This window comes from Pristiophorus japonicus, chromosome 2 (genome assembly GCF_044704955.1).
Source record: "Pristiophorus japonicus isolate sPriJap1 chromosome 2, sPriJap1.hap1, whole genome shotgun sequence".
Lineage (NCBI taxonomy): Eukaryota > Metazoa > Chordata > Chondrichthyes > Pristiophoridae > Pristiophorus > Pristiophorus japonicus.
In genome coordinates, this window is record NC_091978.1 from 178946658 (window position 1) to 178974337 (window position 27680).

Here is a 27680-nt window from a genome sequence, read left to right on the forward strand (position 1 = left end):
AGGCTACTGTACAGCTTCCTCTTTGCTTCCACCCACTCAGTCCATCAGACTGGAAGGCTTCTCCATCTTTCTCCATTATATTCCTGTCAGAATTAACAGAGAGAAGGGACAGAGTGCAGGAAAAAAAAATCTCAAATCAAAATTGACATCCTAAAATGTAAACTAAAAATGAAATACACTGATGCAGAACACACTAAACAGGGAAATTAAATATAATGAATAACAAAAATTCATAGAAACTGTTTGCATTTCCAATAACAGTGACAGTATTGCTTGTGAATCATGTGGGGATGTTTGAGAGATGTGATTAAGGTGCTATATAAATGCAAGTTTCCTTTATCTTTCTTTATACCCGCATCTACTTTTTTGTTCAAAATGGTAAACAAAATAGTATACACATTTTAAAAAAAATACGATGATAAGCAAATGGAAAGGGAGGAGGAGAAGTGAATGGATGCTTGCAGAAAGAGGTGAATATGTAAAGAACAAAACTAGCTGGAGAAAATGCATAAAACATCTAATTGAGGATAGTAACCTATTCTCTCTTTTTCCCCAATACATGTCCTTCATAATCTGAAAGGTATATAGTAGGTGTTATATTATCCTCTGTTCACCAAAGAGCCTTTTAACTAGTTATTTGTTGCCCACAAACATCATGGGGAGGTGCATATTGGCCCAGATATTCCTCAATCATGAAAAATATTGCCATCTAGTGCACCGATCTCTCCATCAATAAATTCTTTCATATTTTCCTGCATTTCTAATTAGAAAACTCCACAGCAAGCATGGTGGCAAATCAGAAACGCTGCAGCTAATGGCCAATAGTTTGTTCCAAAGCTAATATTTCCCCAGAGTTATCTTAATCTATAGAGTGCTATTTTTTGCATGGTAATAAATTAACATGACGAAGATGTATAGTGCGGCATTGTGGTCATAATATATCAGCAAGGTTTGTGTGAGAATTCGTCATCAGGGATCTGGAGGGAGACTCGTAAACAATAGTCAGCCAAGGGTCAACAAAGATACCAAGTTAATCTGGAGAACAGTGTTCTGTTAAAAGGGCTTAGACTTATTGTATGGCCTGTTAACACAGACACTGGTCTACAACAGGAAGGAATACGATTCTGGCACACAGCTCGGTTACCTTCGAGTCCTTTCGTGCATGTGCAAAAAGTTTCAGATTATTACAACAATTCGGACACAGCCAGGTGTGTGCCTTTCTTCACCAGTCAGCGAGAATATTACAACAGTGGGTACACTCCAAAAGTACTTCATTGGCTGTAAAGAGCCTTGAGACATCCGGTGGTCGTGAAAGGTGTTATATAACTGCAAGTCTTTCTTTCAAATCAAGGAATAGTGCCATTACCACTGTTTTAAGTGAGGCAGAACCATTATAATTAATTTTTACCTGTTTCCATAAGGGCCTCAACAAATGGCCCATGAAATGTTGGCATGGCATAAAAACGAGCATAACTCACTCATGCCATTATTCCGGGAACCTCTGCACTATAATAATGAAGTTTGCCATAGTTTACGGAAAATCTGGGCTATATTTAAATAGTCAATTCTGTCCAATATGAATCTGCTTGTAGGAACAAAAAAAATTAGCCAGTCACAATACACCAATCATCCGAACACTTCTAGAGCCTAATGAGCCAATATAAATGGATGACAAAAACCCAAGTGATTCTGGCTGTACAAGGCATAAACATTTGTGAAATGGCTGAGTGCCAAAGCCACAAAGACCGTTTCAGGGATAGACTACATAATGCAGAAATGGCAGCAACTTTTTAGTGTGGGACAAGATGCATATAGATATGCAAAGAGCATGTAAACTCAATATCCAATTTAAAAGTCCCAGCCACAAGACAAATACAGATGAAGACGACCATTTGCTTATTTATCTGGAAAAGCCTTCAATATATTATTATAGTTTTGCAGACCTTTTCCCACGGGTTACTGCAAGCCCCCCTGACTGGGCAAAGCATCTGAAGCATTGCTTTAGCACAAGAGTACACGTTTGCATCCTCACATTTGGCGAGTATTTATCGGAGAATGGTCTTGCACTTTTCTGACGCAAACTTGCGGCAAGCAAAATATTTAGCTGCGAGTGAAGATTCGGAAAATTGACCCACAAATGCCTATTCATAGGGTCCTGGTTTGCTCCAGGGCATTAGTCTTCCATAGAGATGTCATAAGCCATAATTGCATTGAACAGCTCATATCTCTTAAGCAGTCAACTGTTCATCCATCCAAGTGCTGTGTTATGTTTGAATTCCTCTAATTAAAAGAATATTCATATTCCTCCAGAAAGCATGCATTGATGTGCTATATTTTCTGGCAGGTGTTGTTAATTTCTGTTAGTTTTGTTACTGGACTAGTAATCCAGAGACACAAGTTCAAATCCCATTATGGCCGCTGCGGAATTTAAACTCAGTTATACTAAATCTGAAATAAAAAAGGTAGCATCAGTAATAGTGACCACGAAAAAAGGTAGTACAGGTAGTACAGGTAGAACGTCCGAAATCTGAAAAACTCGGGACCGGTGTCCCGAATCTGGAAACGCCTGGACCGAGGTTCGGGTATTTCCGGATTTCGGAACATCATTCCGACGTCCAGAATCTGGAAACTCCTGGGCTGAGGCAAGGCGGGGGGAGCAAAGGTAAGAGGGTGGGAGGGTGTCTGACGGTTGAGCAGAAGGAGGTCCGGCGGCAGAGCAGGGAGGGGGGGGGGGGGCACGGAGGCGGGGCCGGATTTTGGAACATTCTTCGGATTCCGGAACACTCTCCAGATTCTGGACGACCCCGCCACGGATCGACCTGGTGTCTGGATTTCGGACGCTAAACCTGCATCAGTAATGGTGACCACGAATTGTTGTAAAAACAAATCTGGTTCACAAACGTCCTTTAGGGAAGGAAATCTGCTGCACTTACACAGTCCGGCCTGTATATGACTCCAGAGCCACAGCAATGTCTTAACTGCCCTCTGAAAAGCCTAGCAAGCTACTCAGTTGTACCAAACTGCTGGGAAAAACAATTAAAAAAACGAACAGACCACCCAGCATTGACCTAGACTCGGACCCGGCCTAGTAGTCCCTGCAAAGCAATGCTCACTAACATCTGGGGATTGTGGCAAAATTGGGAGAGCTGTCCCCCAGACTAGTCAAGCAACAGCCTGGCATACTCTCAGAATCATATCTTTCAGCCAACATCCCAGAATCCTCCATCACTTTCCCTGGGCATGTCCTGTCCCACCGGCAGGAGACACGTCAGAGGTGGCAGCACAGCGGAAGGAGTAGCCCTGGGAGTCCTCAACATTGACTCCAGACCCCATGAAATCTCATGATATTAGTCAAATATGGGCCAGGAAACCTCCTGCTGATTATCGCCCATGGCATCTCTCATTCGATGAATCAGTACTCCTTCGTGTTGAAAACCACTTGGAAGAAGCAATGATGGTAGCGAGGGCACAGAATGTATTCTGGATGGGGGACTTCAATGTGCATCACCAGGACTGGCATGGTAGCACAGCTACTGACCAAGCTGGCCAACTCCTGAAGGACATAGCTGCCAGACTGGACCAGCAGCAGATGGTGAGAACCAACATGAGGAAAAAACCGACTTGACCTTGCCCTCACCCAGCTACTTGTCGCAGGTGCATCTGTACATGACAGTATTGGTAGCAGTGACCAAAGTATGGTAGGAGTGACAACCACACAGTTCTTGTGGAGACAAAGTCTTTTCTTCACACTGAAGACAACCTCTATCATGATGTGTGGACACCCTTCATCGTGCTGAATGTGATAGATCCATCTCAGATATAGCAGCTCAAAACTAGGCATCCATGAGGCGCTGCGGGCCATTCGGAGCCCCAGGACATCGTTGCAGGTATTCCTCAGGACAGTGTCCTACACCCAACCATTTCAGCTGCTTCATCTATGACATTCCCTCCATCATAAGGTCAGAAGTGGGGATGTTCGCTGATAATTGCAGTGTGTTCAGTTCCATTCACAACTCCCCAGATAATGAAACAGTCCATGTCCACATGTAACTCGACCTGGTCAACATTCAGGCTTGGGCTGATAAGTGACAAGTAACATTCACGCCACACAAGTGGCAGGCAATGACTATCTCCAACAAGAGAGAGTCTAACCACCGCCCCTCAACATTCAACTGAATTACCATCGCCGAATCCCCCGTCAACATCCTGGGAATCACCATTGACCAGAAACTTCTGGAACAGCCACATAAATACTGTTGCTACAAGAGCAGGTCAGAGGCTGAGTATTCTGCAGTAAGTGTCCCACTTCCTGACTCCTCAAAGCCTTTCCACCATCTACATGACATAAGTCAGGAGTGTGATGGACTAATCTCCACTTGCCTGGATGAGTGCTGCTCCAAAAACATTCAAGCAGCTTGATACCATCCAGGGCAAAGCAGCCCACTCGATCGGCACCCCATCCACCAGCTTAAACATTCACTCCCTCCACCACCGACAAACTGTAGCTGCATTGTGTACCATCTACAAGATGCATTGCAGCAACTCACCAAGGCTTCTTTGACAGCACATCCCAAACCCATGACCTCTAGCACCTAGAAGGACAAGGGCATCAGGCACATGGAATCATAATTACCTGCAAGATCCCCTCCAAGTTACACAGCATCCTGACTTGGAAATATATCGCCGTTCCTTCATTGTCGCTGGGTCAAAATCCTGGAACTCCCTCCCTCACAGCATGGTGGGAGTATTTTCATCACATAGACTGCAGCAGTTCAAGAAGGCGCCACACCACTATTTTCTCAAGGGCAATTAAGGATGGGCAATAAATTCTGGGTTTGCCAACGAAGCCCACATCGCAGGAACAAATAAAAAAAAAGGATTTGTACCACCATAAACTGTAACAGATATATTCCTCAATCTATCATTATCATCAAGTTATGGAACCAACCTTGGTAGAAGAGCATGCCAAGAGCAGTGCCAGGCATACCCAAAAACAGGACTACCTGCATGTTAAGCAGCAGAAACAACATTCTATAGATAGAGCTAAGCAATCCCACAATCAACGGATCAGATCAAAACTCTGCATTCCTGCCATATCCAGTCCAACTAATGAGAGGAGAAGGTTCCATGAATATCCCCATCCTCAATGATGGCGAAACCCAGCACGTGTGTGCAAAAGAAAAGGCTGAAGCATCTGCAACCACCTTCAGCCAGAAGTGCCGAGTGAATGATCCATATCGGCCTCATCCAGAGATCCCCACCCTCACAGCAGCCGGTCTTCAGCCAATTCGATTCACTCCACATGACATCAAGGAATGGCTGAGCGTACTATAAATAGCAATGGCTATGGACCAGACAGCGTCCTGGCTGCTGTGCTAAAGACTTGCACTTCAGTACTCGCCACACCTCTAACCAAGCTGTTCCCGTACAGCTACAACATTGGCACCTACCCGACAAAGTGGAAATTTGCCCACGTATGTCCTATCCACAAAAAGCAGGACAAATTCAATCTGACCAATTACCACCCCATCAGTCTACTCTCAATCATCAGCAAAATGATGGAAGATGCCATCAACAGTGCTATTAAGCAGCACTTACTCACCAATAGCCTGCTCACCGAAGCTTAGGTTGGGTTCTGCCAGAATCACTCAGCTCCAGGCCTCATTACAGCCTTGGTCCAAACATGGACAAAAGAGCTGAATTCCTAGGGTGAGGTGAGAGTGACTGCCTTTGACATCAAGGCAGCATTTGACTGAGTGTGGCATCAAAGAGCCTTAGCAAAATTAAAGACAATTAAAATCAGGGGAAAAATCTCCAGTGGCTAGAGTCATACCTAGCACAAAGAAAGATGTTTGTGGTTGTTGGAAGCCAATCATCTCAACCCCAGGAGTTTCTCAGGGCAGTGTCCAAGACCCAATCATCTTCAGCTGCTTCAATGACCTTTCTTCCATCGTACGGTCAGAAGTGGGATGTTCACTGATGATTGCACAGTGTTCAGTTCTATTCGCAACTCCTCAGATAATGAGGCACTCTGTGCCCGCATGCAGCAAGATCTGCATGACATTTAGGCTTGGACTGATAAGTGGCAAGTAACATTCACGCCACACAAGTGCCAGGCAATGACCATCTCCAAGAGAGTCTAGCCACCTCCCCATGATATTCAATGGCATTACCATCGCGAAATCACCCACCATCAACATCCTGGGGGCTCACCACTGACCAGAAACCTAACGGCACCCCAGCCACATAAATACTGTGGCTACAAGAGCAGGTCAGAGGCTGGGTATTCTGCGGCGAGTGTCTCACCTCCCGACTCCCCAAAGCCTTTCAACAATCTACAAGGCACAAGTCAGGAATGTGATGAAATACTTGCCTGGATGAGTGCAGCTCCAACAACACTCAAGAAGCACGACACCATCCAGTACAAAGCAGCCCACTTGATTGGCTCCCCATCGACCACCTTAAACATTCACTCCTTCCACCACTGGCGCACCATGTCTGCAGTGTGTACCATCTACAAGATGCATTGCAGCAACTCGCCAAGACTTCAACAGTATCTCCCAAACCCACGATCTCTACCACCTTGAAGGACAGGACAGCAGGCACATGGGAACACAATCACCTGTAAGTTCCCCTTCAATCACACACCCTCCTGATATGGAACTATATCGCCGTTCCTTCATCGTCACTGGTCAAAATCTTGGAATTTCCTCCCCAACAACATTATGGGAGCACCTTCACCTCACGGACTGTGGTGGTTCAAGGCGACAGCTCACCACCACCTTCAAGGCAATTATGAATGGAAAATAAATGCTGGCTGTGCCAGCAACGACACACCCCATGAATGAACGAAAAAAAATTTGAATGGACAAAATCTCTCAGGATTATGTAGCTAAATTTCCGATATGCATTCCTGACAGGCAAAGTTCTACATAGGGAGTGCAAATTTGTTAAATGATATTATAATGTCTATGTATTACTGCATTATAGTATTCATTTCTTGCAAGTGCCGTTTGCAAAAGGGATAGATCAAACCATGTGAGTTATATTTTCCTGACATTTTTAATCAAAATGGTAAATGTGCATAAACACTGGCACACTTCTGATTGGTCAATCATCAACAGAATGTCAATCAGTTACTAATGGAACCTGGAAGGAAAGAAGAAAGAATTTGCATTCATCTAGCATTTTTTTAAAACATTTTTAAAAACATCCCTGGGGTCCACCTGCCTTTCTCCGCCGTATTCCTGGCCCACAGGATCCTTCTCCTTGCCAGATTTTCCTGCTCACCTCTACCTCAGCTATAACCACTTACACCTCCTCTGGACCCATCTTGTTTCTTTAAATTATCTCAGTATCACCTCCTTTTGTTTTGTATCAATCACTTTTGTCATTTAATCGCTTCTGCCCTCCACTCTATCACAGACCTCTCTCTTTTGTTCTTTCCATGTCCTCTTTTCCCTGGCTCTATACTTGCTCAAATGTTAATCTCCAACATCTTTCTGTTCTGATGAAAGGTCATTGGCCTGAAACATTAAAAAGTTTCTCTCACCACAGATGCTACCAGACCTGCTGAATTCTTCCCGCATTTTCTGATTTTAATTTTACATTTCCAGCGTCCGTAGAACAGGTATTTTGCTTAATTTTCTCAGTAAATTGGTGAGACTCTAAACATGGTGATGGATTTCTGTGCGTTTCACACACAAAAAAAAATATATATATATTTAAAATAAGTAATATATTGGTCATTTTCTCTCCCCCCCACTCCCCCCTCTGCCCTAAAGGGTAATACAATTAGTAAGATGAGTGGGGAGACAAGTTATACTTTGGAAGATACCAATTTTGGCATGATCTATAGACAGTAGCTGCCTCAGGGAAAGCAGGCAACAGTTAATTTAACCATAGGTTGCCGATGGGCCTTTCAAGCACACATCCACCGGACCTCATAGAATCATAGAATGGTTACAGCACAGGAGGAGGCCACTGAGCCCGTCAAGCCTCTGCCAGCTCTCTGCAAGAGCACTTCAGCTATTTCCAGTCCCCCGCCTTTTTCCTGTAGCCATGTAATTTTTTTTCCTTCAGGTACTTATCCAATTCCCTTTTGAAAGCTACAATTGAATCTATCTCCACCACTCTTTCAGGCAGTCAATTCCAGAACCTAACCACTTTTATTTTCCTCATGTCACCTTTGGTTCTTCTGCCAATCACTTTAAATCTGTGTCCCCTGGTTCTCGACCTTTCTGCCAATGGGAACAGTTTCTCTCTATAAGATAAGAACATAAAAAATCAGAGCAGGAGTAGGCCATTCGGCCCCTCGAGCCGACTCCGCCATTCAGTAAGATTATGGCTAATCTTTTACCTCAACTCCACTTTCCTGCACTATCCCCATATCCCTTGATTCCCTTAACATCCAAAAATCTATCGATTTGTCTCTTGAATACACTCAAAAACTGAGCAATCACAGCCCTCTGGGGTAGAGAATTCCAAAGATTCACCACCTTCTGAGTGAAGAAATTTCTTCTCATCTCAGTCCTAAATGGCTGACCCCTTATTCTGAGACTGAACCCTGGTTCTAGACTACTCAGCCAGAGGAAACATCCTCCCTGCATCTACCCTGTCAAGCCCTGTAAGAATTTTGTATGATTCAATGAGATCACCTCTCATTCTTCTAAACTCTTGCGAATAGAAGCCGAGTCCACTCAATCTCTCCTCATAGGACAATCCCTCCATCCCAGGAATCAGTCTGGTGAAATAAAAACAGAAAATGCTGGAAATACTCAACAGGTCAGGCAGCATCTGTGGGGAAGAAGCAGAGTTAACGTTTCGGGTCGATGACCCTGCGTCAGAACTGGAAAGTGTTCAAAAAGAACAGATTCTCTGGTGAACCTTTGTTGCAATCTCTCTATGGCAATGATATCCTTCCTTAGGTAAGGAGACCAAAACTGTACACAATACTCTAGGTGTGGTCACACCAGGGCCCGATATAACTGCAGTAAGACCTCTTTACTCTTATACGCAAATCCTCTTGCAATAAAGGCCAACATACCATTGGCTTTCTTAATTGCTTGCTGCACCTGCATGTTAACTTTCAGTGATTTGTGTACAAGGACACCCAGGTCCCTCTGAACACCAATATTTTCCAATCTGTTGCCATTTAAAAAATACTCTGCTTTTCTATTTTTCCTACCAAAGTGGATAACTTCACATTTCTCCACATTACATTCCATATGCCATGTTCTTGCCCACTCACTTAGCAGGTCGATATCCCCTTGAAGCATAGAAACATGGAAACATAGAAAATAGGTGCAGGAGTAGGCCATTCGGCCCTTTGAGCCTGCACCACCATTCAATAAGATCATGGCTGATCATTCCCTCAGTACCCCTTTCCTGCTTTCTCTCCATATCCCTTGATCCCCTGAGCCATAAGGGCCATATCTAACTCCTTCTTGAATATATCCAATGAACTGTCATCAACAATCTCTGCGGCACGGAATTCCACAGGGTAACAACTCTCTGAGGGAAGAAGTTTCTCCTTATCTCAGTCCTAAATGGTCTACCCCTTATCCTAAGAGAGTGTCCCCTAGTTCTGGACTTCCCCAACATCGGGAACATTCTACCTGCATCTAACCTGTCCCGTCCCGTCAGAATCTTGAATGTTTCTATGAGATCCACTCTCATCCTTCTAAACTCCAATGTATAAAAGGCCCAGTTGATCCAGTCTCTCCTCATATGTTAGTCCAGCCATCCCTGGAATCAGTCTGGTGAACCTTCGCTGCACTCCATCAATAGCAAGAATGTCCTTCCTCAGATTAGGAGACCAAAACTGAACACAATATTCCAGGTGAGGCCTCACTAAGGCCCTGTACAACTGCAGTAAGACCTCCCTGCTCCTATACTCAAATCCACGAGCTATGAAGGCCAACATACCATTGCCTTCTTCACCGCCTGCTCGACCTGCATGTCAACTTTCAATGACTGATGAACCATGACATGCAGGTCTCGTTGCACCTCCCCTTTTCCTAATCTGCCGCCATTCAGATAATATTCTGTCTTCGCCACCAAAGTGGATAACCTCACATTTATCCACATTATACTGCACCTGCCATATATTTGCCCACTCACCTAACCTGTCCAAGTCACCCTGCAGCCTCTTAGCGTCCCCCTCACAGCTCACACTGCCACCCAGTTTAGTGTCATCTGCAAACTTGGAGATATTACACTCAATTCCTTCATCTAAATCATTGATGTATATTGTAAAGACCTGGGGTCCCAGTGAACCCTGCGACACTCCACTAGTCGCTGCCTGCAATTCTGAAAAGGACCCGTTTATCCTGACTCTCTGCTTCCTGTCTGCCAACCAGTTCTCTATCCACGTCAGTATATTACCCCCAATACCATGTGCTTTGATTTTGCACACCAATCTCTTGTATGGGACCTTGTCAAGAGCCTTTTGAAAGTCCAAATACACCACATCCACTGGTTCTCCCTTGTCCACTCTACTAGTTACATCCTCAAAAAATTCCAGAAGATTTGTCAAGCATGATTTCCCCTTCATAAATCCATGCTGACTTGGACCGATCCTGTCACTGCTTTCCAAATGCGCTGCTATTTCATCCTTAATAATTGATTCCAACATTTTCCCCACTACTGATGTCAGGCTAATCGGTCTATAATTACCCGCTTTCTCTCTCCCTCCCTTTTTAAAAAGTGGTGTTACATTAGCCACCCTCCAGTCCATAGGAACTGATCCAGAGTCGAAAGACTGTATGAAAATGATCACTAATGCATCCACTATTTCTAGGGTCACTTCCTTAAGTACTGTGGGATGCAGACTATCAGGCCCCGGGCATTTATCGGCCTTCAATCCCATCAATTTCCCCAAAACAATTTCCCACCTAATAAGGATATCCTTCAGTTCCTCCTTCTCACTAGACCCTCGGTCCCCTAGTACATCCGGAAGGTTATTTGTGTCTTCCTTCGAAGACAGAACCAAAGTATTTGTTCAATTGGTCTGCCATTTCTTTGTTCCCCATTATAAATTCACCTGAATCCGACTGCAAGGGACCTACGTTTGTCTTCACTAATCTTTTTCTCTTCACATATCTATGGAAGCTTTTGCAGTCAGTTTTTATGTTCCCGGCAAGCTTCTTCTCGTACTCTATTTTCCCCCTCTTAATTAAACCCTTTGTGCTCCTCTGCTGAATTCTAAATTTCTCCCAGTCCTCAGGTTTGCTGCTTTTTCTGGCCAATTTATATGCCTCTTCCTTGGATTTAACTCTATCCTTAATTTCCCTCGTTAGCCATGGTTGAACCACCTTCCCCTTTTTATTTTTACTCTAGACAGGGATGTACAATTGCTGAAGTTCATCCATGTGATCTTTAAATGTTTGCCATTGCCTATCCACCGTCAACCCTTTAAGTATCATTTGCCTGTCTATCGTAGCCAATTCATGCCTCAAACCATCGAAGTTACCTTTCCTTAAGTTCAGGACCCTAGTTTCTGAATTAACTGTGTCACTCTCCATTTTAATAAAGAATTCTACCATATTATGGTCACACTTCCCCAAGGGGTCTCGCACAACAAGATTGCTAATTAGTCCCTTCTCATTACACATCACCCAGTCTAGGATGGCCAGCTCCCTAGTTGGTTCCTCAACATATTGGTCAAGAAAACCATCCTTAATACACTGCAGAAAATCCTCCTTCACCGCATTGCTACCAGTTTGGTTAGCCCAATCAATATGTAGATTATTGCACGCATCTCTAATTTCTTGTTTGATGCTGTCCCCAACCTTACTACTACTGTTTGGTGGTCTGTACACAACTCCCACTAGCGTTTTCTGCCCCTTGGTATTCCGTAGCTCCACCCATACCGATTCCACATCATCCAAGCTAATGTCCTTTCTTACTATTGCATTAATTTCCTCTTTAGTAGCAATGCCACCACACCTCCTTTTCCTTTCTATCCATCCTTCCTAAATGTTCAATACCCCTGGATGTTGAGTTCCCAGCCTTGGTCAACCTGGAGCCATGTCTCCGTGATGCCAATTACATCATACCCATTAACTGCTATCTGTGCAGTTAATTCATCCACCTTATTACGAATACTCCTCTCATTGAGGCACAGGCCTTCAGGCTTGTCTTTCTAACACACTTTGCCCCTTTAGAATTTTGCTGTAATGTGGCCCTTTTTGCCTTATGTTTCTCTGCTCTCCACTTTTACTTTTCTTCTTTCTGTCTTTTGCTTCTGTCCCCATTCTACTTCCCTCTGTCTCTCTGCATAGGTTCCCATCCCTCTGCCATATTAGTTTAACTCCTCCCCAACAGTACTAGCAAACACTCCCCCTAGGACATTGGTTCCAGTCCTGTCCAGGTGCAGACTGTCCGGATTGTACTGGTCCCACCTCCGCCAGAACCGGTTCCAATGCCCCAGGAATTTGAATCCCTCCCCTCTGCACCACTCCTCAAGCCACGCATTCATCTGAGCTATCCTGCGATTCCTACTCTGACTAGCACATGGCACTGGTAGCAATCCTGAGATTACTACTTTTGAGGTCCTAATTTTTAAATTTAGTTCCTAGCTCCCTAAGTTTGTCTTGTAGGACCTCATCCCGTTTTTTACCTATATCTTTGGTACCTACATGCACCACGACAACTGGCTATTCACCCTCCCTTTTCAGAATGGCCTGCACCCGCTCCAAGACATTCTTGACCCTTGCACCAGGGAGGCAACATACCATTGTGGAGTCTCGGTTGCAGCTGCAGAAATGTCTATCTATTCCCCTAACAATTGAATCCCCTATCACTATAGCTCTCCCACTCTTTCCTGCCCTCCTGTGCAGCAGAGCCACCCACGGTGCCATGAACTTGGCTGCTGCTGCCATCCCCTGATGAGTCATCCCCCCCAACAGTACCCAAAGAAGTGTATCTGTTTTGCAGGGGGATAACCACAAGGGGCCCCTGCACTACATTTCTTGCATTGCTCTTCCTGTTGGTCACCCATTCCCTATCTGGCTGTGTATCCTTTACCTGCGGTAAGACCAAGTCACTAAACGTGCTATTCACGTCATTCTCAGCATTGTGGATGTTCCAGAGTAAATCCACCCGCAGCTCCAGGGCCACAATGCGGTCCGTGAGGAGCTGCAGTTGGATGCACTTCCCGCACATGTAGTCATCAGGGACACCAGAAGCATCCCTGACTTCCCAGATAGTACAGGAGGAGTATAACACGTGTCTGAGCTCTCCTGCCATGACTTAACCTTAGATTAACTTAATTTGGCAACAACAATGCTAAAGGTTACTTACTGATAAAGAAAAGAAAAAGAAAAGCTACTTACCAATCACTTACCCCCTTGGCTGTGACGTCACTTTTCAATTTCTTTCTACTTCTTTTTTGCCTTCTCTCCCTGCTGCAGCTCCACCGGCTGGCCTTTGTAGGCCTCTCCGAACTCCCCGGACTCCTGGTCTCACTGGCCTTTTATAGGCCTCACGAACTGCCACCCGAACTCTCGCCTCTCCGAACTCCCCGGACTCCTGGTCTCGCTGGCCTTTTATAGGCCTCACGAACTGCCGCCCGAACTCCCGCTTCTCCAAACTCCCCGGACTCCTGGTCTCGCTGGCCTTTTATAGGCCTCACGAACTGCCGCCCGAACTCTTACCTCTCCGAACTCTCCGGACTCCTGGTCTCGCTGGCCTTTTATCGGCCTCACGAACTGCCGCCCGAACTCTCAGCTCTCCGAACGCCCCGGACTCCTATAGGCCTCTTCGAACTGCCACCCGAACTCCCGCATCTCCTCACAACTTGCACTCCCACCTAGCTTTGTATCATCAGTAAATGTGGATATATTATAAAAGAAAAATACTGCGGATGCTGGAATCTGAAATAAAACCAGAAAATACTGGAAATCTCAGTGGGTCAGGCAGCATCTGTGGAGAGAAAGCAGAATTACCTTCATCGAGGAGTCAGAGCGGCAGCGTGGGGAGTCCTACAAAAGGCCCAACAGTTGTCGGGAGCCAGAGCGGCAGTGTGGGGAGGCCTACAAAAGGCCCAACAGTCGTCGGGAGTCAGCGGGACGTCGAAGAGGCAGAGCGGCAGTGTGGGGAGGCCTACAAAAGGCCAGCCAGTGCAACTGCAGGGAGAAAAAGCAAAAAGAAGTGGAAAGAAATCGAAGGGTGACGTCACAGCCAAGGGGTTAATTGATTGGTGAGTAGATTTTCTTTCTCTTTATCAGCAGGTAACCTTTATCATTGTTGTTGTTGTTGCCAAATTAAGTTAATCTAAGAGTTAAGTTATGGCAGGAGAGGTCAGACAAAGGTCATGCTCCAGCTGTGCTATGTGGGAAGCGTCCCTGACGACTACATGTGCGGGAAGTGTATCCGGCTGCAGCACCTGACAGACCGCATTGCGGCATTGGAGCTGTGGGTGGATTTACTCTGGAGCATCCGCGGTGCTGAGGATGTCGTGAATAGCATGTTTAGTGAGTTGGCCACACTGCAGGTAAAGGGTATACAGCCAGATAGGCGATGGGTGACCAACAGGAAGAGCAGTGGAAGGAAGAGCAGTGGAAGGAAGGAGTCCCCTGCGGTCATCCCCCTGCAAAACAGATACACCGCTTTGGGTACTGTTGAGGGGGATGATTCATCAGGGGAGAGCAGCAGCAACCAAGTTCATGGCACCGTGGGTGGCTCTGCTGCACAGGAGGGCAGGAAAAAGAGTGGGAGAGCAATAGTGGTCAGGGATTCTAATGTAAGGGGAATAGATAGACATTTCTGCAGCCGCAATCAAGACTCCAGAATGGTATGTTGCCTCCCTGGTGCAAGGGTCAAGGATGTCTCGGAGTGGGTGCAGGACATTTTGAAGGGGGAGGGTGACCAGGCAGTTGTCGTGGTGCATAGAGGTACCAACGATATAGGTAAAAAACAGGATGAGGTCCTACAAGATGAATTTAGGCAGCTAGGAACTAAATTAAAAAGTAGGACCTCAAAAGTAGTAATCTCAGGATTGCTACCAATGCCACGTGCTAGTCAGAACAGGAATTTCAGGATAGCTCAGATGAATACGTGGCTTGAGGAGTAGTGCAGAAGGGAAGGATTCAAATTCCTGGGACATTGGAACCGGTTCTGGGGGAGGTGGGACTAGTACAAACCGGACAGTCTGCACCAATGTCCTATGGGGAGTGTTTGCTAGTGCTGTTGGGAAAGGGTTAAACTAATATGTCAGGGGGATGGGAACCTATGCAGGGAGACAGAGGGAAGTAGAATGGGGACAGAAGCAAAAGATACAAAGAAGAAAAGTAAAAGTGGAGGGCAGAGAAACCTAAGGCAAAAAGCAAAAAGGGCCACATTACAGCAAAATTCTAAAGGGGCAAAGTGCGTTAAAAAGACAAGCCTGAAAGCTCTGTACCTCAATGCGAGGAGTATTCGTAATAAGGTGGATGAATTAATTGCGCAGATAGCTGTTAACGGATATGATGTAATTGGCATCACAGAGACAGGGTGACCAAGGCTGGGAAATCAACATCCAGGGGTATTGAACATTCAGGAAGGATAGACAGAAAGGAAAAGGAGGTGGGATGGCGTTGCTGGTTAAAGAGGAAATTAATGCAATAGTAAGGTAGGACACTAGCTTGGATGATGTGGAATCGGTATGGGTGGAGCTACGGAATACCAAAGGGCAGGAAACACTAGTGTGAGTTGTGTACAAACCACCAAACAGTAGTAGTGAGGTTGGGGACAGCATCAAACAAGAAATTAGGGATGCGTGCAATAAAGGTACAGCAGTTATCATGGGCGACTTTAATCTACATATTGATTGGGCTAACCACACTGGTAGCAATGCAGTAGAAGAGGATTTTCTGGAGTGTATTAGGGATGGTTTTCTAGACTAATATGTTGAGGAACCAACTAGAGGGCTGGCTATCCTAGACTGGGTGATGTGTAATGAGAAGGGACTAATTAGCAATCTTGTTGTGCGAGACCCCTTGGGGAAGAGTGACCATAACATGGTAGAATTTTTGATTAAAATGGAGAGTGATACAGTTAATTCAGAAACTAGGGTCCTGAACTTAAGGAAAGGTAACTTCGATGGTTTGAGACATGAATTGGCTACGATAGACAGGCAAATGATACTTAAAGGGTTGACGGTGGATAGGCAATGGCAAACATTTAAAGATCACATGGATGAACTTCAGCAATTGTACATCCTTGTCTAGAGTAAAAATAAAACGGGGAAGGTGGTTCAACCATGGCTAACGAGGGAAATTAAGGATAGAGTTAAATCCAAGGAAGAGGCATATAAATTGGCCAGAAAAAGCAGCAAACCTGAGGACTGGGAGAAATTTAGAATTCAGCAGAGGAGCACAAAGGGTTTAATTAAGAGGGGGAAAATAGAGTACGAGAAGAAGCTTGCGGGGAACATAAAAACTGACTGCAAAAGCTTCTATAGATATGTGAAGAGAAAAAGAGAAAAAGATTAGTGAAGACAAACGTAGGTCCCTTGCAGTCGGATTCAGGTGAATTTATAATGGGGAACAAAGAAATGGCAGACCAATTGAACAAATACTTTGGTCTGTCTTCACGAAGGAAGACACAAATAACCTCCCGAATATACTAGGGGACCGAGGGTCTAGTGAGAAGGAGGAACTGAAGGATATCCTGATTAGGTGGGAAATTGTGTTGGGGAAATTGATGGGATTAAAGGCCGATAAATGCCCGGGGCCTGATAGTCTGCATCCCAGAGTACTTAAGGAAGTGACCCTAGAAATAGTGGATGCATTAGTGATCATTTTCATACAGTCTTTCGACTCTGGATCAGTTCCTATGGACTGGAGGGTGGCTAATGTAACACCACTTTTTAAAAAGGGAGGGAGAGAGAAAGCGGGTAATTATAGACCGATTAGCCTGACATCAGTAGTGGGGGAAGTGTTGGAATCACTTCTTAAGGAAGAAATAGCAGCGCATTTGGAAAGCAGTGACAGGATCGGTCCAAGTCAGCATGGATTTATGAAGGGGAAATCATGCTTGACAAATCTTCTGGAATTTTTTGAGGATGTAACTAGTAGAGTGGACAAGGGAGAACCAGTGGATATGGTGTATTTGGACTTTCAAAAGGCTCTTGACAAGGTCCCATACAAGAGATTGGTGTGCAAAATCAAAGCACATGGTATTGGGGGTAATATACTGACGTGGATAGAGAACTGGTTGGTAGACAGGAAGCAGAGAGTCAGGATAAACGGGTCCTTTTCAGAATGGCAGGCAGCGACTAGTGGAGTGTCGCAGGGTTCACTGGGACCCCAGCTCTTTATAATATACATCAATGATTTAGATGAAGGAATTGAGTGTAATATCTCCAAGTTTGCAGATGCCACTTATCAGTCCAAGCCTAAATGTCATACAGGTCTTGCCGCATGCGGGCACAGAGTGCTTCATTATCTGAGGAGTTGCGAATAGAACTGAACACTGTGCAATCATCAGTGAACATCCCCACTTCTGACCTTACGATGGAAGAAAGGTCATTGAAGCAGCTGAAGATGGTTGGCAATCCTATTGTGCGAGGCCATTTGGGGAAGAGTGATCATAACATGGTAGAATTCTTTATTAAGATGGAGAATGACACTGTTAATTCAGAGACTAGGCTCCTGAACTTAAGGAAAGGTAACTTCGATGTTATGAGACATGAATTGGCTGGAATAGACTGGCGAGTGATACTTAAAGGTGGGAAATTGTGTTAGGGAAATTGATGGGATAAATCCCTGAGGCCTGATAGTCTGTATCCCAAAATACTTAAGGAAGTGGCCCTAGAAATAGTTGGATCATTTTCCAACAGTCTATTGACTCTGAATCAGTTCCTATGGACTGGTGGGTAGCTAATGTAACACCACTTTTTAAGAAAGGAGGGAGAGAGAAAATGGTTAATTATAGACCGGTTAGCCTGACATCAGTAGTGGGGAAAATGTTGGACTCAATTATTAAAGATGAAATAGCAGCGTATTTGGAAAGCAGTGACAGGATCGGTCCAAGTCAGCATGGATTTATGAAAGGAAATCATGCTTGACAAATCTTCTGGAATTTTTTGAGGATGTAACTAGTAGAGTGGACAAGTGGATGTGGTGTATTTGGACTTTCAAAAGGCTTCTCACAAGGTCCCACACAAGAGGTTGGTGTTCAAAATTAAAGCACATGGTATTGGGGTAATGTACTGATGTGGATAGAGAATGGGTTGGCAGACAGAAAGCAGAGAGTCGGGATAAACGAGTCCTTTTCGGAATGGCAGGCAATGACTGGTGGGGTGCCGCAGGGCTCAGTGCTATTTACAATATACATTAATGATTTAGATGAAGGAATTGGGTGTAATATCTCCAAGTTTGCAGATGACACTAAGCTGGGTGACAGTGTGAGCTGCAAGGAGGATGCTAAGAGGCTGCAGGATGACTTGGACTGGTGAGGTGAGTGAGCAAACGCATGGCAGATGCAGTATAATGTGGATAAATGTGAGGTTATCCACTTTGGTGGCAAAAATAGGAAGGCAGAATATTATCTGAATGGCAGCAGATTAGGAAAATGGGAGGTGCAACGAGACCTTGGTGTCATGGTACATCAGTCATTGAAAGTTGGCATGCAGGTACAGCAGGCGGTGAAGGCGGCAAATGGCATGTTGGCCTTCATAGCTAGGGGATTTGAGTATAGGAGCAGGGAGGTCTTACTGCAGTTGGTACAGGGCCTTAGTGAGGCCTCACCTGGAATATTGTGTTCAGTTTTGATCTCCTAATCTGAGGAAGGACGTTCTTGCTATTCAGGGAGTGCAGCGAAGGTTCACCAGACTGATTCCCGGGATGTCAGGACTGACATATGAGGAGAGACTGGATCGACTGGGCCTGTATTCACTGGAGTTTAGAAGGATGAGAGGTGATCTCAGAGAAACATATAAAATTCTGACGGGCTGGACAGGTTAGATGCAGGAAGAATGTTGCCAATGTTGGGGAAGTCCAGAACCAGGGGACTTCCCCAACATTGGGAACATTGGGATAAGGGGTAAGCCATTGAGGACTGAGATGGGGAGAAATTTCTTCACTCAACGTTGTTAACCTGTGGAATTCCCTACCGCAGAGAGTTGTTGAAGCCAGTTCATTGGGTATATTCAAGAGGCAGTTAGATATGGCCTTTACGGCTAAAGGGATCAAGGGGTATGGAGAGAAAGCAGGAAAGGGGTACTGAGGTGAATGATCAGCCATGATCTTATTGAATGGTGGTGCAGGCTCGAAGGGCCGAATGGCCTACTTCTGCACCCATTTTCTATGTTTCTATGTTTGTTAACATTTTGGGTCGATGACCCTTCATCACCATTTGGTCCCCTCATCCAAATCACTGATATAAATTGTGAATAGCTGAAGCCCAAGCACCGATCCTTGTGGTATCCCACTAGTTACAGTTTGCCAACCTGAAAATGACCCATTTATTCCTACTCTTTGTTTTCTGTCTGCTAACCAATCCTCAATCCATGCTGATATATTACTCCCAATGAGGGGGTAATCCCATGAGCCCTAATTTTGTTCAATAACCTTTTGTGTGGCACCTTGTCGAATGCCTGCTGAAAATCCAAATGCACCGCATTCATTGGTTCCCCCTTAGCTATTCTGCTAGTTACAACCTCAAAATACTAATAGATTCATCAAACATGATTTCCCTTTGATAAATCCACGTTTACTCTGCCCAATCCTATTATTTTCTCAATGCCCTGTTACCACGTCCTTAATAATAGATTCTAGCATTTTCCCTACTACTGGTGTCAGGCTAACTGGTCTGTAGTTCCCAGCTTACTCTCTCCCGGCTTTCATAAATAGCGGGGTTACATTTGCTACTTTCCAATCCATCTAGACTGTCTAGATCCCTCATGACACCTATCTTGACACCTACAGTGAGAGTCTGCCGAAGGGTAGGAACTATTCCTGGGTGGCACCCAGATGTGTCAGTTCTCGGCCCAACTTTGGTAATCCTTCTTGGTCTGCTGCTGCCCAACCCAGGCCTGGCCATCAGCGGAAGTGGTGGGGTGGGGGCAGGATGGGAGCGGGGGCAAAAAAGGAAGTTTGTGGTGCAGATGTCAGGAATTCCCATCACCCAGGCTGTCAACCGGACCACAGTCTCCAGCATCTTTATTAAGCAGGTGTTCCAGATGCACCCTAGTTGTGTGGCGATTGAAAATACCAACTCTTCAAAACACAAATCTAAAGGAGATTTACATTGTTCTTCTTGCAGCCCCCCCTTTTAAAAAAAATCATGCTATTAAAAGTTGAGATTTTTGAGATTTAGAAAAAAATATTTTTATATTTCATTGATTTACATTACTGTTTCAAATCTTGTTTTCTTAAACCAAAAGTCAGACTTTGAATTTCTATATAACATAAATTTTCCATCATTATACTGACCAGATTTATTGCTCGTCTCCTCAGCTGGAAACTATTATTATACAGTGACAGGGCCACAGCTACATCACTTTTATGCTGCTTAAACTTCTTACATTTGAAAATAATACAGATCAGTGCACAATGTTTGTTAGTAACATTTTCTAAATAGTGATACACAAGAACGGATAGACCCACACAAGTGGCTTATTGATGATCTGAGTAGCACAACATTGAACAAAAGGGTAAATTCACCAATCCCATGCTCCCAGCAGGAGACAATAGGTCAGAGAATCAGCACCACTATGTTGTAGTCCTATCTTCAATGATCCCTCCACTGGAGCATAGGATCAGTGAAGATATTTGTCATGTATTCAACTATCATTGTAACCCATGTATAAGCTGACCTAAGTTGTACACCTTGAGAACATTGACCACAAGGGGGTGAACTTGTGGGAGACACTCCTAACCTGGACTTTCAGGTATAAAAGCGGAAGCTCCACCCACCTTCATCACTTGAGGTCTTGGTAATAAAGGTAACTGGTCACAGAGTGACCTTCTCTCAAGTATGGGCCTCATGTGCATTTATACTGTATAGCAAGGACATATCAATATTCTCATAATTCTTGATACCACATTCGGACCCTTTTTCTGCTCTCTCTAAAAAAAGCTCTTGATCAATATTACAGCTGTACAGAAATTCCCACATTATAACAATAATTTACAAAGCTTTATCTAATGCAGTAATAGTATGGTGCTAACATCTACCATGTACTAATAGAATGAGGATGTATACAATTTAAAAAATCTAATTTCCAGGCATGCAAATGAAAAGAAAGTATGAGTTATTGTAGAAGCAATGTTATTCCATACCTTCACCCTGGTCATCCATCAAATAAAGATTTCCTTAATGGTTCATTATTTTTACTGCGAGATCAGTGTGGACATTTACAGAACTTTGACAATTATTGAAGAGTCTCATGGATCGAACAGGCTTTTCAAGCTTGCTGCTCAACCAACGTGCACTACATGGCTGAATTACCAAATATTGCCATTTATACGGTTCAAAATCATGAGGGGTCTGGACAAGGTAGATAGAGAGAAACTGTTCCCATTGGCAGAGGATCGAGAACCGGAGGACACAGATTTAAGGTGATTGGCAAAAGAACCAAAGGCCATGTAAGAAAAAACTTTTTTACGCAGCGAGTGGTTAAGGTCTGGAATGCACTGCCTGAAAGAATGATGGAGGCAGACTCAATTTTATCCTTCAAAAGGAAGTTGGACAAGGAAACAAAATGCAGGGCTACAGAGAAAGGGCAGGGAATGGGACTAGCTGAGAGCTGGCACAGGCTCGATGGGCTGAATGGCCTTCTTCTGTGTTGTAACCATTCTATGATTCTGTTCTATGAAGTGACTCATTAGCTGCTTGAGAAGTGTTAAAGGACCATTATTAATGCAATTTGGCTAGTTTGTCATTACTGCTTTAAAAAAAATCACATTCTATGAAATCACCTGCTTAAAATCTGTGACCACTCATCATTTTGCAAGTGGGTTGTAAAAATCTAAGAAAAAAGGGGTGTAACCCCTTTTTTGAAAAGAGGATGATATGGCCCATTGTGACAAATTTGGGTCTACTATAGCCTCCTTCTCAGGTAACGGGATCAAAGACTTCAACACAATATCAGCAGCCTTTTTTAAATCTCTCCCAACTTTTATTTCCATTGACTACACAATTGCACAATGTCAAGGTTACCCCCAATGAGTGCAAGATGTTTTCATTGATGAATGGCATGTTGTTTAGCATCTGGGATTAATAACTTCCATTTAGCGCATTAACTATCTTTCATCTTTAAAAAAAAGTATCTTGTGGGAATACACTTTGCTTGAAAAAAAACATTAAAGGCAACTTGTTTTTAATTCTTGCATTTCTGTGGAAAATTGTTAAAATATCCTTAAACATGTGACTCATGACTATCATACACAACTGGTTCTTGGATATTTCGAACTGATTATGAAACTTATCAAATAGAATGTGTGTGGATGTATTTTTTCACCCCAAGAATGATTGTTGATAACATAACAGCACCAGACTGCAGTCGTTGAACATTTCTTTTTCTACAGCCTAAATCCTTGAGCCTCCTTAACCACAATGGAAAGGAACCCTATCTACCTCAAGCACAAAAACTGCCCAACGCTTCTAAGCAATTTTCAATAGATTATCAACTCTCTAAACCTACATTACATAATATTAACTTGTAGATGTTAATTCTTCAAACAAATCGATTTTCTAAAAAAAAACTTATTTACTTCAATGTGGAAGAATTAACAGCATTCGTGCTGTCAAACATCTGAATTGCACTCAGCTCCACAACTCTCTTCATTATCACATTGTCTACAGACTACTGTGTTTGCAAACGCAAGAGTCCTCAATTAAATTTCAAACATAGAAAAAGCAAAATTACACATTTTAAAAAGTACAAACAGAATATGAAATGGGAACACTATAGTACTTATGAAGCAGTACATATATATTTCACTCGTGATTAGGAGACCAATTTCTTTCATTTTCATATAATAAGCAGTGCAATCCTATTCCCATCAAATATCCTCTAATACCAGACATTGTAACATTTTCCTCACAGATGTTAAAATCCCAATGATACACACCTACATTCCAATCCATATTAAATCACAAAAATATATTTCGAAACTACTTTAAAAAGATACTGAAACATTAAAAGAATTAGTGGTGATGTTAGTAATACTGTCAAATAGGTCTATTAAGAAAAAATGGAAGCAAAATAGGGCTGCCATTGTGCAGCTGGGGCAGCAGTAGCAGACAGCAGCTGAGTGTTCCAACCAGCCTGCAGCCTGACCCCGATTCCTGGAAAGGATTGGGTCAAATTATGTGAACAAGTGCCAATCTACCTGATAACTTGTCTGATGACAAATTTACCAATTGATAACAACAGCATGATTTCAAGCTCAGTCGGCTTTGCTGTGGGCAGGAGTCGAAGCCACAAAACTGTGGTCACAGTTTTAAGACTGAGTGGAAGCCATGGAGAAGACTAGAAATGTAATATAATGGTGGAAGACGCTGGAATGGTTTAATTTGTAGGGATTGTCTCTTGTCATGTACAGCCGCTAGTGCACATAACCTTTCACAGTTCCTGCATTTATGAATAGAAAAGGATTCTACTCAGTAAAACTGTCAGCTTTGTTGACGGTCTCTGACTGAGGTAGGTCAAACACAACTAGTATCTAGTTATATACTTAATGAAATTATCTTCAAGGAGTTTCTCATATTCCCAGTATCAATATATATATATATATATATATATTTACCATAAATCACAACTTATTATATTCAGCAACTGATTTACGACAGTTTTGAATGTAGCTATATTATATAAAACCAGACTGTGCAGGTAAATACTTCATAATGTTATTTACTTAAATCCATAAACATATTTAAATTATGTTCTGTAGGAGCATTAAATGTCATTTTTGATACCAGAACCTAAAGATTAAACTAATATTTGCAATAGTGACTTAAACCTAATGATGTTAGCAGATAAACAATTACTAATATTCCTTACCCTAAACTTAACTACTGAAAAATAGCAATATATCTACCTATAAATAAAACTATTGATACTATATTTGAATGTTTAAACTTCAACAAAGAACTTTTTTGAAGGGTAGGAGCGATGGCAGCAAGTACAGTATAAGCTTGAAAGAGTAAAGCTTGCTGATGTTGAATTCTTACCTTCGGGATTGGAGCTGATGAAGACCTTGATGCTCCTGCTGCCCGGGAGATGCTGGGGGAGCGCGGCCACTGCTCCAGCCAGTGCCGCCCTGCGGAGCGCCGAGTCCCGGGGAGAGGGCAGTCGGGAGCCTGGCACCGACCACATCAGCATATCCACCGCAAGAAAAGGGGGGACACACCAAACGCAAAATGTTGAGAGGGGGCGTGAAGCAGTAAAGGAAAGCACCGCAGCGAAGACTGGCTGCACAGAGCCCGCAAGCGGCGGCAGTCAGCGGCTAAAGGCGGCACTGCAGCACCCGAGCCGCCATCCGAGAGCCGCAGGAGCGCTGCTTCAACACGTCCCAAAGCCCAGGCACCACACAACCAGCAAGTCACAGCCTCATCCTTCGGGATTCAAACCGAGGCAACGAGACAGACAATCAGCAAGTGTCCAGCTCAGAGCAGCCTGGTGTCTAGGTTTGGGGCTCAAATTAATTCAGGCCAGATTTCAGTTCACAGTTACTCTCAACCTGAACGCACTCACCCAGCTTCTTCAGACTGTTTCTGCTGTCAAATCATAATTACAAAAAAACCTTAAAATAATTCCAATTCTTGTCATTAGAAATAACTTTTTTTTAAATAAGTGTTTTTTCGGTAAATGAAAGCCGCTGGGTGAGCGCGGTCCGAGTTTCCTAACTGCTCCCCTCAAAACAGCCAGAAACTTGACACAAAGTACAGCTCAAGCAAAGCGAAGAAACAAGACAATGTAGCCCGGGAGTCAGGCGGCGGCTCTGAGCGACAGGGCTTCACTCGAGTGCAGGAGCGAAACGCGCTCCCCTGCGAGAACTGAAAAGGGTCAAATACAAACAGCTCAGCCTCCCCCGCGACGGGGGCTGCAGGAGCGGCCGGTCCTCTCTCCTATCTCGGCTCAGCAAGGAGGAGTTCCGGTTGTCGACAGTCTGTGATCGATAGCTGATCAATCTCTCCCTCACACACACACACACACAGCGTCTGCCGCGGAGACCGGCTCTTCCTCCTCCGCCGGAGAAATTTCGATCAAAGCCGGACCAGAGAGTGAGATAAACGCTGTCTGGGTGATTGCTGCGAACAGAGAGTTGCAGAACGGCGAGAATTAGCCCGATCTCTTTAAGTGTCTGTCTGGGTCTTTCTGGAAGCAAACTGGAGAATGCCCAGAGAGCTGGGAGAGCAGTCGAGGGCTCCGGCAACACGACAATCTCTGAAGGTCTTGAGATAAGCGAGGGACGCACAGATGTGTGAGCAGAAGGTCACCTGGATCGCTTGCCAAATCGCTGAGAGCAGTTTGATTTCCAGATCTCGGCGAGCGGTAAACCTCTCCGAGTGAAGAGATACCGGATCTCAGAGCAGACTGAGGGTTCGCTGAGCAGTAACGCGATATAAATGCGATCAGCTGCACCAAAGCCACATGTGAACCCAGCAGGTGCACAGCTGTGGCGAGCCACATCTATCATCCACAACACTTAATATTCACATTCAGATCTCTTTGAAATCGCTTCATCCCCGGCTCACATTCCAGGGAAATTTAATTTTTAATAAATACAATCAATACGAGAACTGTAGGACACAGATTGCAGCTTTGAATTAAATGTCACAGGGAAAAATGAACATAGTACTAAGGCATATACTGAGGTGGCCAATTCGGGGAAATCAGCACTTCAGTCGTGCCAGGGAAGAAGATAGCATCTGAAACCGGTCGGACAGTAACATTCACCATGACTATTAAACCAAGAACCTCAGCTCAAGTTATGCTTATATAATAAAATCCGAGGAAAACGGAGGAATATGTACTGATCATAATGGGCAACATTAGATCGAGAACTCTGAAGTTCAGTTAGTGACAGGCACGACATTGGCCGTTGAATTTGAACCCACACAGTTTCTCTAAACTGTTTCACATCAAATTTGCGGTTAAAAAAATCTATCACTAGCTCTCTCTACCTGCAGAGGTATACGATCAGCACCCATCACAAGCACTTGTTTAACTACAGTTAAATGAGATCAGAATGATTCTGCTGAAAGAATTTACGGAATAGGAAGGCTGGTAAGAATCTTGCTTTAGCTCCTCTCCCTTCCAATCTAAATAGTAAACTAATTTTTCAAGCAGCGTGTACAAAACTGGATCGGTTGCCTTAGCAAAATGTTACAATAAACCACACATGAACTGGCCTGTCCTGTAGCTCAATTTGCTTTAATGTGTGTGATCCAGTCATGTATAGAGATCCTCACTGATGCTGTTGACTTAATTCATTTTTTTGAAAAATGATTAATATTTCTAACCAAAATTGTATTTTTCAATATCGTTTAGGAATTGTTTGTGTAAATATGAAACAATGCTTTAATTAATTGTGTTCTGCATTGTCGGTGGTTGGACAGACAGTCGGGAAAATAACGGAACAATCGCCCTTTTACAGTTAACTGGAAATAAAATATATTAGAAAGCTTTACATAGAAAAATAATCTGTAGATCAGTTAATCAGAGATGTGATTATAAATTATGGAGCGGTATTCTTATGGACGTAGACTGCTCTTGTGTGTTAAAACCTATCCCTGTCTGCCCTAGTCCAGACACCATCAGACCTATTAAATGCAATCCTGTGCCAACCTACTCAAACGCACATGCATCTGGCGATGTTTTATTTTAACAATTTGTGATACTCATTCGGGAATACAATTTTTAAAACGTTGGCTCTCTTCGATCATTATCCGAATGCTACCATTTGAACTTACCCTTACTACTTAAGATTTCAGTGTAATGCGGGGTAAGTCAACATTTTTCAATAATGATGCTTTTGCAAACTTCGTTGTAAGGTTTTCATCACGGTCCACATCGCGCATACACAGTAAAGATTGCAGCCGAGGAGACAGTGAGAACTGCTAGTGGTGCCCTTTCAGTTCTGACGAAACGTCATCGACCTGAAACGTTAACTCAGTTTTCCTCTCCACAGATGCTGCCTGACCTGCTGAGATTTCCAGCGTTTTCTGTTTTTACTTCAGATTCCAGCATCGGCAAAATGTTTGCCCTTTCTGATGGTTGAAACACTCACAGGTCGCCATTTGGGAATGACATTGCAAGTCTCCTCTTGCCCATGGAATTGTACCCATCTATGAATTCTCTCTATAGGAAAGCAATGGCAAGGAGAGAAACAGTAGAACAAAAAACCTCTTGTAATTACAAAAATTGTCATCTCTGAAACAGTCACCTTCCAACCAGCAGACCAGCTAAATCATTGCAAACAGCTACAACATTATTCCTTAAAGCTGCCCATAAACTAGGTGGTTGCAATTTCAGCTCATAATGAAGTATTTCACCCAAAATCTAAAGTTAATGTTAATGTGTTATTGTATAAAAAAACAAACTTGTGAAACTAAATTTGGGTGTTGGTACCAGAAAATTGACCAAGAAAACTGCTAGATTTTTATAAAACCTCAATTGTTTCACGAATGACTCCCAATGTCTTCTTGGAACATCCCTCTCCCACCGTTAATAGCCAATCATT

The 27680-nt window shown here is 43.7% G+C and overlaps 1 protein-coding gene across 1 annotated transcript in view; it reads right to left on the bottom strand.

The window, feature by feature from the left end:
• LOC139229194 (NACHT and WD repeat domain-containing protein 2) overlaps positions 1–24519 on the bottom strand; it is a 368765-nt gene extending 344246 nt beyond the window's left edge. Inside the window, exon 1 of the mRNA XM_070860849.1 lies at positions 24166–24519. Within this exon, the coding sequence (XP_070716950.1) occupies positions 24166–24316 (151 nt within the window). The 5' untranslated portion in view covers positions 24317–24519. The remainder of the gene's footprint in view (positions 1–24165) is intronic.
• Positions 24520–27680: the final 3161 nt, after the last annotated feature.